This window comes from Neofelis nebulosa, chromosome 2 (assembly GCF_028018385.1).
Source record: "Neofelis nebulosa isolate mNeoNeb1 chromosome 2, mNeoNeb1.pri, whole genome shotgun sequence".
Lineage (NCBI taxonomy): Eukaryota > Metazoa > Chordata > Mammalia > Carnivora > Felidae > Neofelis > Neofelis nebulosa.
In genome coordinates this window covers 170,738,272-170,753,574 of record NC_080783.1, presented here as the reverse complement: position 1 = coordinate 170,753,574, position 15,303 = coordinate 170,738,272, and the positions used below count along the sequence as shown (strand labels likewise).

Below are 15,303 nucleotides of genomic sequence, written 5' to 3'. Positions count from 1 at the left end.
TGTATTCATTGTGACCATTTATGTCTAAATATTTTATTGTAGATTTCATAACAATATTACTGTCATCTAGTTAGATCTGTCAATCTAATACCTTTTATAATTTTATTCCTTTTCTCAGAAGCAGGTATTACATTTAGCTTTTGTGTTTCTTTCATCTCCTTTGATGTGGAAAGATTCCAAGCCTTTCTTTGTCTCACACGACACTGACATTTTTGAAGAATATAATTCTCCCTCCCCTTTTGAAATACATGGTTCCTCATCTGGGGTTAGAGTGATGTTTCCCCATGCTAGATTCAGATTTTGCATTCTAGGCTGGACTACTGTATTTGGTGTACTCTTCTCAGGACTCCCCTCTGAAGGCAAAGAAAAGCCATCTGTTCCACGTTGGCAAAGCAATTGTTTAATAGACATTTTTACTGAAGTATAATATACATACAGAAAAGTGCACAGGGGTGCCTGGGTGGTTTAGTCGGTTAAGCATCCAACTCTTGATTTTGGCTCAGGTCATGATCTCATGGTTGTGAGTTGGAGCCCATGTCAGGCTCTGTGCTGTCAGTGTGGAGCTTGCTTGGGATTCTCTCTCTGCCTCTCTGCCCTTCCCTTGCTCACGCTCTCCCTCTCTTTCTCTCTCTCTCTCAAAGTAAATAAACTTTTAAGAAAGTTAGAAAAATACACAAATAATAAATAATAATAAATGGATAGCTCTGTTATCACAAAGTGATCATACCTGTAATTTCACCATAAAGATTTTAATAGAACATTAACACCCCAAAGCTTACCCTTGTGTCTCCTCTTGGTCACTCCCTCTTTCCCCTTTTCTGAAGGTAATCTCGAATCTGACTTCTAATATCATAGATTAGTTATGCCTATTTTTGAACTTTTAGAAAGGGATTCATATATGTATGTGTGTGTGTGTGTGTGTGTGTGTGTGTGTGTGTGTGTGTGTGTGTTGTTTGGCTTCTTTAGCTCAGTATTATGTTTGCAAGATTTATTCACATTGTTGATATAGTTGTAGCTCATTCTTTCTCAATGCTATATAACATTCCATGTAAAAAATGTACCTTTGGGGCGTGGCTCAGTTGGTTAAGTGTCAGTTTAGGTCATGATCTCATGGTTCATAAGTTCAAGCCCTGCATTGGGGCTCTTTGCTGTCAGCACAGAGCCTGCTTTGGATCCTATGTCTCCCTCTTTCTCTGTCCCTCCCCTGCTCATGCGACTCTGTCTTTCAAGAGTATTTTTGAGAGTATTTTTTACATACTGAAAAAAATACATACCACAATACATCCATTTCACAGTTGATGGACATTTGAGTTGTAGCTTGGAGCTATTAAGAATAGTACTGCTATTGGGGCGCCTGGGTGGCGCAGTCGGTTAAGCGTCCGACTTCAGCCAGGTCACGATCTCGCGGTCCGTGAGTTCGAGCCCCGCGTCAGGCTCTGGGCGGATGGCTCGGAGCCTGGAGCCTGTTTCCGATTCTGTGTCTCCCTCTCTCTCTGCCCCTCCCCCGTTCATGCTCTGTCTCTCTCTGTCCCAAAAATAAATAAAAAAAAAAAAATGTTGAAAAAAAAAATTAAAAAAAAAAAAAAAAAGAATAGTACTGCTATTAACTAACTAGAATTTAAATAGAAATTTCAAAAAAAAAGAAGAAGAATACTATTATGAACAGGTTTACACATATACTTTATTGAATACATGTATGCATTTCTGTTTGGTATATTCCTAGAAGTGCAGTTTCTGGGTCAGAGGCTATGAGTATGTTCAGCTTTAATAGATATTGCCAAACATTTTTGCAAAGTGGTTTCATTAATTTTTAATCACACCAGTAGTGTATGAGTTCCTTATACATCTCTCTAACACTTGTAGTTTACTGACTTTTTAAGATTTAGCCAATCTGGTGTGTTTGTAACACAATCTCATTCTGTTTTCAATACATGTTTTCCTTTTTAAAGATCTTTCTTAGGCATATTGACCATTTGGTCATCCACTTGTAAAATCATAAGTGTCATCCATTTATAAATAGAAAGTTCCTGTTCAAGTCTTTTGTGTATTATTCTACTCATTTTGTTATTGACTTATAGGAGGTCTTTGAATATTCCATTTTTACTAATTGAAATATTGACATATATAGTTTCAGGTTGTACAACATTGATTTAATACTTTGGAAAATAATCACCACCATAAGGCTAGTTGTCTGTCACCATACAAAGTTACAAATTTGTTTTTCTTATGATGAGAACTTTTAAGATTTACTCTTAGCAACTTTCAAGTATACAATACCAAATTATTGACTATAGCCACGAATGCTGTTCATTATATCCCCATTGGATATTTATTTTGTAACTGGAAGTTTATAACTCTTAATCCCCCTCACTCATTTTGCTTACACCCACACCTCCTACTCTTTGGCAACTACTGTTTTCTCTATGAGTTTTGTTTTGTTTGTTTGTTTGTTTGTTTGTTTAGATTCCACATGTAAGTGCAATCATACTGATTGCGTCTTTCTCTAACTTATTTCACTTTGCAAAATACCCACAAGGTCCATCGATGTTGTTGCAAATGGCAAGATTTTCCTTTTTTATGGTTGAATAGTATTCCAGTGTGTGTGTGTGTGTGTGTGTGTGTGTGTGTGTGTGTGTGTGTGACTTCTTTATCCATTCATCCATTGATGGACACTTACGTTGCTTTTGTATCTTGGCTATTCTAAATAATTCTGCAGCGAGCATACAGGTGTATATATCTTCAGTTAGTATTTTAGTTTTCCTTGGATACTCAGAAATGGAATTGTTGAATCATATGGTATTTCTTTTTTTTAATGTTTTGGTGAACCCGTATACTGTTTTCCAAAGTGGCTGAACCAGTTTACATTCCCACCAGCAATGCACAAGGGTCCCTTTTCTCCATGTACTCACCAACACTTGCTATTTCTTGTCTTTTTGATAATAGCCATTTTGACAGGAATGAGGTGATATCTCATTGTGGTTTTGATTTGCATTTTTTTGATGATGAGTGATGTTCATGTGCTTGTTAGCCATCTGTGTGTCTTCTTTGGAAAAATGTCCATTCTGATCCTTTACACGTTTTTAATCCAATTGTTTGATATTTTGTTATTAAGTTGTATGAGTTTTTAATATATTTTTGATATATACCCTTTATTGGATATATGATTTGCAAATATTTTCTCCCATTCAGTAGGTTGTCTTTTTTTTTTTTTTTTAACGTTTATTTATTTTTGAGACAGAGAGAGACAGAGCATGAACGGGGGAGGGTCACAGAGAGAGGGAGACACAGAATCCGAAACAGGCTCCAGGCTCTGAGCTGTCAGCACAGAGCCCGACGTGGGGCTCGAACCCATGGACTGTGAGATCATGACCTGAGCCGAAGTCGGACGCTTAACCGACCGAGCCACCCAGGAGCCCCTAGGTTGTCTTTTTAAAAACATTTTTTTTAATGTCTATTTATTTTTAAGACAGACAGGGACAGAGCATCATCGGGGAAGGGCAGAGAGAGAGGGAGACACAGAACCTGAACCAGGCTCCAGGCTCTGAGTTGTCAGCACAGAGCACAACGTGGGGCTTAAACCTGCAAACCATGAGATATCATGACCTGAGCCAAAGTCGGATGCTTAACTGACTGAGCCACCCAGGCGCCCCCATTCAGTAGGTTGTCTTAACATTTTGGTTGATGTTTTCCTTCACTGTACAAAAGCTTTATAGTTTGATGTAGTCCCAGTTGTTTGTTTTTGTTGTCTTTGCCTTTGGAGTCAGATCTGGTTATTCCCTTTTTATAGCATTTTGATTTATACTACTTTCCAATATGGTTCAAGGGATCATCTTCCAAAATCTTCTCTGCTCTAAAGTTAGTATTCTTAGAAACATCCATTTAATTTTTTTTATGGATATAAAGTGGGTTTCTATCTTTATAGAAGATTGGAATTCAATTTTAGTTACATGAAAGTAACTACCATTGACTCTTGAACAACACAGGTTTGAAAGGCATAGGTCCACTTATACATGTATTTTTTTTTTTTTTTTTGGTAAATACAGTACATTATTTTCTCTTTGATTTTTTATTAGCATTTTTTTCTAGCTTTATGTAAGAATATAGTATATAGTACATGTGACATACAAAGTGTGTATTAATTCAACTGTTTATGTTATTGGTAAGGCTTTTGGTTGACAGTAGGCTATTAGTAGTTACATTTTGGGGGAGTAAAAAATTATACATGGATTTCTACTAAACAGGGGTCAGCACCCAGCCCCTGCATTGTATATTGTTCAAGGGTCATCTGTATACCAAATTATTAAACCAGCAACAGCTTAACGAGTTTGACCTTATAATAATAACTTAATTATTCTCATCTACCCTCTGTATGGTGACAATAAAAGTATTCTTATAGGATAAGTCAAGGATATGTTCCAAAAATGTTTCAAATGTTTCACATTTGGGGGTATAGTTATTCTGAGTGAATAATCTATAGTAGCAGGAATTTTGAGGAAAAATAATAAAAGAACAACTTCACAATTTATTCTGCTCTAAGTTCCTTTAGGTTTGAAAATTTCTCATTAATTTCTGAATCTGTCACAGCATCTTACCTTGGCTATTTATTTATTACTAATTTATTTAGGAGTGATTATCTAAGATACAGACTTACCTCATACAAAATGTCTCACTTTGTCTTCATGTTCCCCCCACCCACTTTAAGGCATTAATTTTACATTCTTGCCAAAGACTATCCAGGGTATCCCTGGTAACCAGTGTTGTGAACTATTTGAACCAAAGTCTTCCCCATGGTCTACTTTCTTTCTGACTTAGAAAGAAAATACATGTATGTATGTTATCTTATTTTAAACATTTGAATTTAGAAGATTCATGGTTGGTGGCTTTTTAACAATAAAAATTTTAAATTCTAAAAATTACGTATGTTCTTTGTATAAGATTTGAAAAGGTGGACAATAGTGGCATAAAAATAACCACATAGAGGAGTGCTTGGGTGGCTCAGTTGGTTAAGCGTCTCTTTTATTTTTGTTTTGTTTTGTTTTTTTTTGAGAGAGAGGGAGAGAGTGCAAGGGAGTGAGAGGCAGAGAGAGAAAGAATCCCACAAGGGACAGAGAGAGAGAGACGGGGGGGGGGGAGGGGGAGAGAGATAGGGGCACCTGGGTGGCTCAGTCAGTTAAGCGTCCAGCTTTGGCTCAGGTCATGATCTCACAGCTAATGAGTTTGAGCTCTGCATCGGGCTCTGTGCTGACAGCTCAGAGACTGGAGCCTGCTTCAGATTCTGTGTCTCCCTCTCTCTCTGCCCCACTCCCACTCACGCTGTGTCTCTTTCTCCTTCAAAAATAAACAAACATTAAAAAAGTTTAAAAAAAGAGGGAGAGAGAGAAGCAGGGCTCATCTGAATAAGGACTGTTTTTACCCAAAGCAGGGCTTGTGTTCACCTGAAGTGGGGCATGAGCTCACCCTAAGTGGGACTCGAACTCATGAACCTTGAGATCATGACTTGAGCCAAAGTCAGATGCTTAATGACTGAACCACCCAGGCACCCTAAGTGTCTGACCCTTGATTTTGGCTCAGGTCAAGGTTTGGAGCCTTCTCTCTCTGCCCCTCCTCCACTCTAAATAAATAAATAAATAACCATCCACACACAATTTTACATCCAGAGAAACTTGTCCATTTTTATTTATTTATTTATTTATTTATTTATTTATTTATAATTTTTTTTAATGTTTATTTATTTTTGAGACAGAGAGAGACAGAGCATGAACGGGGGAGGGTCAGAGAGAGAGGGAGACACAGAATCTGAAACAGGCTCCAGGCTCTGAGCTGTCAGCACAGAGCCCGACGCGGGGCTCGAACTCACGGACCGCGAGATCGTGACCTGAGCCGAAGTCGGACGCTTAACCGACTGAGCCACCCAGGCGCCCCAAAACTTGTCAATTTTTGATGTGCTTCTTTCTAACTCTTCCCCTGTCCCTTCCCCAGCCAGTACCGTATGATGCATAAAGTTTTAGATTCTGCAGTGTTTCTCCATTTTCACAAACTTTCTGAAGACATTTTTAATGGATATGAATTCCATCATGTGGACGCACATTTTATAAACCTTTCTTCTTGCTTTTCCAAGTTTTGTTAAATTATGCAATTTTCTGAAGGAAAATTTTTCTTTCCTTTTCTATATTCTAGTTGTTAGTGAAAAAAATGTTCAATTGACAGAGGTTTACAGCTTGTAGAAGTGCTACTAGTGGTATACCTATATTTATTAATTTATCAGTACACTGATTCATTTAATAAACATTTTGAGAACCAGTCACATGCCAGGCAGAGCTTACGGATACTCAGAAAGTTGACCATCTAGTGGAAGAGGTAAGAAGTAATAACAATTCAGTATGATGAGTCCTGTGATAGAGGAAGACATAGGATCCTGTAGGAGCTAAGAGCAGGGACCCGTCTAATTTGAGATATGGAAGTGGGGAGAAATCTTACAAGTCTTATAAGAGGAGGTGAAACTTAAGCTGGGTCTTAGGGACTCAAGAGAATAAGGTAGTCAAAAAGTGAGAGTGAGCAGGAAGACATTCTAGGTGAAGGGAACAGCACATGAAAGGTGTGAAGTATCAGATAGCATGTCCAATAGAAAGCTTTCATATTAATATTAAAAATGGCTTCAGTATATGGTACATGTGAAGGAATGGCAAGAGAGGAAGCTAAGAAAGAGGGCAGACATAATTTCTTGAAGGGCCTTAAATATCATTCTCAAGGCTGAGAGTGTAAACATAATCATGGCAAAGTCCTTGAGGAACGTGTTTGTAGCTCTACTTTTCATTGATACATCAGCAATGCTCAAATTAATAGCTCTCACTCTCTAAGCTCCTGATCTATATATCCAGCTGCCTAGTTGGTCTCTCTAGAATATAGTTAGAATGTAAACTCCATGAGAGGAAATATTTCACTGCTTTAGTCCTAAGCTGTATCTGCATTGCCTTGAACAGTGCCTGGCAATAATTTATTGAATAATTAAATAAATGTTTGATAGAGAATCATGTATCTCTCAGAGGCATCTCAAACTACATATAAATCAAATTTGTGATCTTCCTCCTCTAACCAGATCCTTTCTAATGTTCCCTATTTCAATGATTATCACCATTTATTTAGTTTCACAAGCCAGGAACATGGGTATATCTGTTGGCATATCTGTTTTTCTTGCCTTCTATATTCATTTAATTGCCAAGACATTGAAGTTTTGACATATTTCCTTATATGTCTGTTTCCCTCTCTCTTCACTGTTCCAGCCCAGGCTATTATCATCTCTTTCCTAGTCCTGTACAATCCTAGGAAACTCTAATCCTGTACTCTTGTCCCTTTTCAGTCTATTCTTCATGCTGGTCTTAGAATCAAGCCCATAGAATCAGATTCTGATATTCCTGTTTGAAACCAGTTTTTCTTTGGATAAAGAACAACATTCTTAACATGGTCTACAAGGCCCTGTGTGCTCTAGCCCATGTCAAACCTTTGGCTACATCTCAAGTGCCTTTTCTGGAATATCCATGTCTAGTCACATTGGCTTTTAAAAATTTTCCAATGGACCATGCTTTCTCCTGACTCCACTGTATAATGAGTAGCTTTTAGTACATGTTATAAAATGGAACATCTACTGTTAGAGAAATAAATGTATCAATACTTTTGAGGAGATATTTATTACCCTAAAAGAGCACTGTTCTGTGCAGCATTGTTTTCTTGAAAAGTAAACCTGTGAATTTTTGTAAATAAGCACAAGCATGTTAAAGTATAATTTGTTCCTTTTTCAGATTATATCACACATCTCACCTTTCCCTCAAGTCAGTTATAAAGCAAGTACTTACAAGGTACATTTATTCTTATTTTAAAGTAAGAAAACATTTTCCGTTGTAAATTTAAGCTATTGTTTTAAATGCTGCAGTATTGAGATTGGAAGGAAATGTAGGAAATGCCTTAAAAAACAAAACAAAACAATTCGGTTTTATATGAAAGTAGTGACTTAATCAGAATGGTGACTTAAAGCCTCCATTCTGAAGATAGCTGTCATTTCTTTTTTCTTTTTTTTTTTTTTTTAACGTTTATTTATTTTTGAGACAGAGAGAGAGACAGAGCATGAACGGGGGAGGAGCAGAGAGAGAGGGAGACACAGAATCGGAAGCAGGCTCCAGGCTCTGGGCCATCAGCCCAGAGCCCGACGCGGGGCTCGAACTCACGGACCACGAGATCGTGACCTGGCTGAAGTCGGACGCTTAACCGACTGCGCCACCCAGGCGCCCCAGCTGTCATTTCTTATAAGATTTAAAACCACCTTCTCTATAATAAATAAAACAAGTTGAATAGTCTCACAAGCACCAAAGCTGAGTTGTTTTACTAAGCTAATTTATTGTTCTTAATTGTGAGCACCTGGAGGAAATTATTGTTTGGTTTTATATAATAATTTTTATTGTATATTTGATATTAAATGTTTCTGTAATTAAAATATTTATAGAATATATTGTATTCTGTTATGGAAAACGAGAAACTGGTTTGCTCATTCGTAGTTCAAGTTGTAAATCAGTTAAATAACTTTAGCAGGTATTGCACCATATGATATATATTCATTACTGATATTTCTTTAATTTTTTTTCTTTTAGTCAAAAGATTAAACTTTACAGAAGAATGCAATCAAGTGATGGCTTTTTCTTTAGAATTTGAATATGGAGGCTACAGGAACAGATGAAGTTGACAAGCTAAAAACTAAATTTATATCTGCTTGGAACAACATGAAATATAGTAAGTGTCATGATTTAAAAATTATATAAATCCAAAGAAATATTTGAAGATGTATATCATCTGCCTTATAAAGTCATTGAAAATTGGTTGAGGTTCTCTTGAATGAAATATTTCTGTAAGGAATGTAAATAAGAATATATTCTGAAGAAAGAGCCAAATATCATCATAAACATTGCCTAGAAACTTAGGCATACTGTGTGGTCCTTTTTCCTTTAAACATTTAGAAGCAAAAAGAATTTATTTAGGTGATGATAATACCTCAGGTTTTCCGACTCAGTTTTAGGCAACTGTATGTATAAACTAGGAAGCAAGCAAAATAGACCTTTGAACACACCAAGCAGATATGTTCACACGCCAGTACCTATGAATTTCTCTCAGACCCTTATGTTTAACCTTGGGTTTGCAAACAAAGCCATTAAGGATCATATAGTGATTTTAAAGCCCACCTTGGACTAGAAACAATTTGGAGAAGAAGAACCTTTCAAAAATGGGGAAATACTCAGCAGAACCAGCTTCAACCAGGAAGAAGTTCAGATGCATAAAATACGAATGATAACATTTAAAAACTCCCTTTATGATGCAGATTCAGGTAGGGGAGCCAAGATGGCAGAACAGCATGGAAGTTTTTTGTGTATCTCGCCTCCATGAAATACAACTAGATCAACACTAAACCATCCTGCACACCTAGAAAACTGATCTGAGGATTAACACAATAATCTGCACAACCTGAACCACAGAATTCAGCGGGTACACAGCGTGGAGAGGTGAACTGGGGGAGAGAGAAGCCGCGGAGGGCAGGGAGCCACTTTTGCTTGGGGAGAGAGGATGGAGCTGGTGGGGGGGGGGCGGAAAAGCACCACTCCCCAAAAGCAGCTGGAAAGTGAAAATTGGAAACAGCTGCAGGGACTAAACTAAAAAGGGAGAAATGAGAAAGGAGAAAGGGGAGGGTTTAAATTCCATTAAGACTGTAAACGGGGAGCGCAGAGTCTGAAACTCCACAGCTCAATACCTGGTGGTGCTCTGGTGGGAAGGGCGAATCCCCAGGAGCAGAGTGGGGTCCAGAAGGTTCTCAGGCCACACTGGGAGAAGTGGTTCCATTGCTAGAAGGACATTTGGTGGCGGCTGTGAGGCCACTTGGTCCCAGCAGACCCCAGAGAACGGCCACATTTGCTGGTGCTGGAACAAGGTCGTTAAGGGTGAAGCCTGGTGCCAGATGTATTGTGATTTTCCATAATCCCTGAAATGCTGCTGCTACACTATCTCACGAACTTTTTCTGGGGCGGGCTGGCACCTTGCTGCAGTCTCTGGGCATCAGCAGCAGCACCATCCCGTGAACATTCCTGGGCGCAGCTGGCACCCGACCATTGCTCGGTGAGACCCTCCGCAGAGGGGTGGAACAGGTTAAAGCTGCAGTCCCTCAGAATTAAGGAGCCAGGGAAAACAGCCACATCTGAGACAAAATTCGGGAGAGAGGTACTACCTGGGGCTTGGCCATGGACTGTATAAAAGCGGGGAGTGGACAAAAGCTGAAGACAAAGGAGGGGTGTGTGATTGTTGATAAGGGAGAACAGTTCCCATACTAGAGACTGGGTTGCTGCATGACGCCATTTTCACTGCTCCCATGCATGCACATATGCACCTGCGAACGCCACAACAATCCACCCCAGTAGGCTAGCAATGCCATCTAGTAGAGAACAGAGCTGTTACACTAAGCCCCGCCCAACTGGGCCAACCTCGCTCTTCAAGAACACAAGTCTCACTGCCTGCTTAGTTTATGGAAATAAACTTCTAGGGGAAAATGAAGTAATTTCAGTCGTATTTCAGTCTGTTAGCAGGTCCAACTATTCAATTTTCTTTTTTTAAACTATTTTTTTCTTCTCTTTTTCACTTCTTTTTCTTGAATACAGAAAGAAAAAAAATCATTTTATTTTCAATTTTTATTAAAAATATTTTTCTTTAAATTTTTTCCTATATTTTTTACTTTTGTGTAAATTTTTTCAAATTCTATTTTACTTCCATCATTTTATTTTAGTCTACTTCAGTGTATTCACTTTTTCAAATTTTCAAACGATTTTTTTTTCTTTTTTCTCTTTTTGGTTTCTTTTCTTTTTCTTGAATACAGAAAGAGAAAAAAAATCATTTTTATTTTTAATTTTTATTACAAATGTTTTTCTTTAATTTTTCTACTATATTCTTTACTTTTGTGTAAATTTTTTCAAATTCTATTTTACTTCCATCATTTCATTTTACTCTACTTCAGTGTACCCAGTGTTTACAATTTTCAAACAATTTCCTTTTTTTTCTCCCCCCCCCCCCACTTTTTTCTCTAATCTATGAAGCCACTTTCAACACCCAGACCAAAACACACCTAGGATCTAGCATCATTTATTCGATTTTTTTGGTGTCTTTTTAATTTTAATACTTTTTAATTTTAATTTTTTTATTTTAATTTTTTCTACCTCATTAATTCCTTTTCTCCCTTCAAAATGATGAAACAAAGGAATTCACCCCAAAAGAAAGAGCAGGAAGAAACGACAGCCAGGGACTTAACCAACACAGATACAAGTGAGATGTCTGAACCAGAATTTAGAATCACAATAATAAGAATACTAGCTTGAGTCGAAAATAGATTAGAATCCCTTTCTGCAGAGATAAAAGAAGTAAAAACTAGTCAGGATTAAATAAAAAATGCTATAACTTAGCTGCAATCACGAATGGATGCCACGGCAGCAAGGATGGATGAGGCAGAACAGAGAATCAGTGATAGGACAAACTTATGGAGAATAATGAAGCAGAAAAAAAGAGGGAGATTAAGGCAAAAGAGCACGATTTAAGAATTAGAGAAATCAGTGACTCATTAAAAAGGAACAACATCAGAATCATAGGGGTCAGAAGAGGAAGAGAGAGAAATAGGGGTAGAAGGGTTATGTGAGCAAATCATAGCGGAAAACTTTCTTAACCTGGGGAAAGACACAGACATCAAAATCCAGGAAGTGCAGAAGACTCCCATTAGATTCAACAAAAACCGACCATCAACAAGGCATATCATAGCCAAATTCACAAAATACTCAGGCAAGGAGAGAATCATGAAAGTAGCAAGGGGAAAAAAAGTCCTTAACTTACAAGGGAAGACAGATCACGTTTGCAGCAGACCTATCCACAGAAACTTGGCAGGCCAGAAAGGAGTGGCAGGATATATTCAATGTGCTGAATCAGAAAAATATGCAGCCAAGAATTCTTTATCCAGCAAGGCTGTCATTCAAAATAGAAGGAGAGATTAAAAAGTTTCCCAGACAAACAAAAATTAAAGGAGTTTGTGACCACTAAACCAGCCCTGCAAGAAATTTTAAGGGGGACTCTCTGAGGGGAGAAAAGATGAAAATATAAATAAATACCAAAACCAACAAAGATTAGAAAGGACCAGAGAACACCACCAGAAACTCCAACTCTACAAGCAACATAATGGCAATAAATTCGTATCTTTCAGTACTCATTCTAAACGTCAATGGACTCAATGCTCCAATCAAAAGACATAGGGTAACAAAATGAATAAGAAAAGAAGACCCATCTATATGCTGTTTAAGAGACCCACTTTAGACCTAAAGACACCTTCAGATTGAAAGTAAGGGGATGGAGAACCATCTATCATGCTAATGGTCAACAAAAGAAAGCTGGAGTAGCCATACTTATATCAGACAGTCTAGGCTTTAAAATAAAGACTGTGTCAAGAGATGCAGAAGGGCATTATATCATAATTAAGGGGTCTATCCACCAAGAAGACCTAACAATTGTAAATATTTATGTGCCAAATGTGGGAGCACCCAAATATATAAATCAATGAATCACAAACATAAAGAAACTCATTGATAGTAATACCACACCCTACTCACAGCAGTGGACGGATCATCTAATAAAAAAATCAAGGAAACAGTGGCTTTGAATGACACACTGGACCAGAGGACTTAACAGATATATTCAGAACATTTCATCCTAAAGCAGCAGAATATACATTCTTCTCCAGTGCACATGGAATGTTCTCCAGAATAGACCACATACTGGGACACAAATCAGCCCTCAGCAAGTATAAAAAAATCGAGATCATACACTGCATATTTTCAGAACACAATGCTATGAAACTCGAAAGAAAAAATTTGGAAAGGTAACAAATAATTGGAGACTGAAGAACATCCTACTAAAGAATGAATGGGCTAACCAAGAAGTTAAAGAGGAAGTTAAAAAGTATATGGAAGCCAATGAAAATGATAACACCACAACCCAAAAACTCTGGACCACAGCTAAGGCAGTCATAAGAGGAAAGTATATAGCAATCCAGGCCTTCCTAAAGAGGGAAGAAAGATCTCAGATACACAACCTAACCATAGGCCTTAAAGAGCTGGAAAAGAACAGCAAATAAAACCCCAAAGCAGCAGAAGACTAATGCTATTGAAACCAAAAAAAAAAAAAAAAAAAAGAGTAGAACAGATCAATGAAACCAGAAGATGGTTCTTTGAAAGAATTAACAAAATTGATAAACCACTAGCCAGTTTGATCAAAAAGAAAAAGGAAAGGACCCAAATAAATAAAATCAAGAATGAAAGAGGAGAGATCACAACCAACACAGCAGAAATAAAAACAATAATAAAAAATATTATGAGCAATTATATGCCAATATAATGGGCAATCTGGAAGAAATGGACAAATTCCTAGGAACATATACACTACCAAAACTGAAACAGGAAGAAATAGAAAATTTGAACAGACCCATAACCAGTAAGGAAGTTGAATTAGTAATCAAAAATCTGCCAAAAAACAAGAGTCCAGGGTCAGATGGCTTTCCAGGGGAATTCTGCCAAACATTTAAGAGTTAACACCTATTCTCTTGAAGTTGTTCCAAAAAATAGAAATGGAAGGAAAACTTCCAAACTCTTTCTATGAAGCCAGCATTACTTTGATTCCAAAACCAGACAGAGACCCCACTAAAAAGGAGAACTATACCAATTTCCCTGATGAACATAGATGTAAAAATCCTCAACAAGATATTAGCCAACTGAATCCAACAATACATTAAAACAATTATTCACCATGAGCAAGTGGGATTTATACCTGGGATGCAGGGCTGGCTCAATATCCACAATAAATTAATGTGATTCATCACATCAATAAACGAAAGGACAAGAACCATATGATCCTCTCAATAGATGCAGAGAAGGCATTTGACAAAATACAGCATCCTTTCTTGATAAAAACCCTCAAGAAAGTAGGGATAGAAGGATCATACCTCGAGATCATAAAAGCCATATATGAACGACCCAACGCTAATATCATCCTCAATGGGGAAAAACCCCCTGAGGTCAGAAACAAGACAGGGATGTCCACTCTTGCCACTGTCACTCAACATAGTATTGGAAGTCTTAGCCTCTGCAATCAGACAACACAAAGAAATAAAAGGCATCCAAATCGACGGGGAGGAGGTCAAACTTTCACTCTTCACAGATGACATGATACTCTATATGGAAAACCCTAAAGATTCCACCAAAAAACTGCTAGAATTGATTCATGATTTCAGCAAAGTTGCAGGATATAAAATCAATGCACAGAAATCAGTTGCATTCCTATACACCAACAATGAAGCGACAGAAAGAGAAATCAAGGAATTGATCCCATTTACAATTGCACAAAAACCCATAAAATACCTAGGAATAAATCTAACCAAAGAGGTGAAAAATCTATACACTGAAAACTATAGAAAGCTTATGAAAGAAATTGAAGAAGACACAAAAAAATGGAAAAAGATTCCATGCTCCTGGATAGGAAGAACAAATATTGTTGAAATGTCAATACTACCCAAAGCAGTCTATGTATTCAATGCAATCCCTATCAAAATAACACCAGCAGTCTTCACAGAGCTAGAACAAACTGTCCTAAAATTTGTATGGAACCAGAAAAGACCCCGAATAGCCAAAGCGATCTTGAAAAAGAAAACCAAAGCAGGAAGCATCACAATCCCGGACTTCAAGCTATACTACAAAGCTGTAATCATCAAGACAGTATGGTACTGGCAGAAGAACAGACACTTAGATCAATGGAACAGAATAGAGAACCCAGAAATGGACCTACAAACGTATGGCCAACTAATCTTTGACAAAGCAGGAAAGAATATCCAATGGAATAAAGACAGTCTCCTCAGCAAGTGGTGCTGGGAAAACTGGACAGCAACATACAGAAGAATGAACCTGGACCACTTTCTTACACCATACATAAACTCAAAATGGATGAAAGACCTAAACGTAAGACAGGAAGCCATCAAAATCTTCGAGGAGAAAGCAGGCAAAACCTTTTTGATCTTGGCCTCAGCAACTTCTTACTCAACACGTCTCCGGAGGCTAGGGAAACAAAAGCAAAAATGAACTACTGGGACTTCATCAAAATAAACAGCTTCTGCACAGTGAAGGAAACAATCAGCAAAACTAAAAGGCAACCAACAGAATGGGAGAAGATATTTGCAAATGACATATCAGATAAAGG

General features: G+C 37.6%; 1 protein-coding gene across 5 annotated transcripts in view; it reads left to right on the top strand.

Annotated features, from left to right (window-relative positions):
• The window catches only part of ATG4C (autophagy related 4C cysteine peptidase), a 96,833-nt gene that overhangs the window by 17,313 nt on the left and 64,217 nt on the right, over nucleotides 1–15,303 (top strand). For 4 of the 5 annotated variants that reach the window (XM_058717159.1, XM_058717155.1, XM_058717157.1 and 1 more), the window contains 2 exons: nucleotides 7,797–7,853; nucleotides 8,640–8,778. In XM_058717159.1, coding sequence (XP_058573142.1) covers nucleotides 8,703–8,778 — 76 coding nt within the window. In that variant the 5' untranslated portion in view covers nucleotides 7,797–7,853; nucleotides 8,640–8,702. The remainder of the gene's footprint in view (nucleotides 1–7,796; nucleotides 7,854–8,639; nucleotides 8,779–15,303) is intronic. The other variant, XM_058717158.1, reaches the window with a different exon arrangement.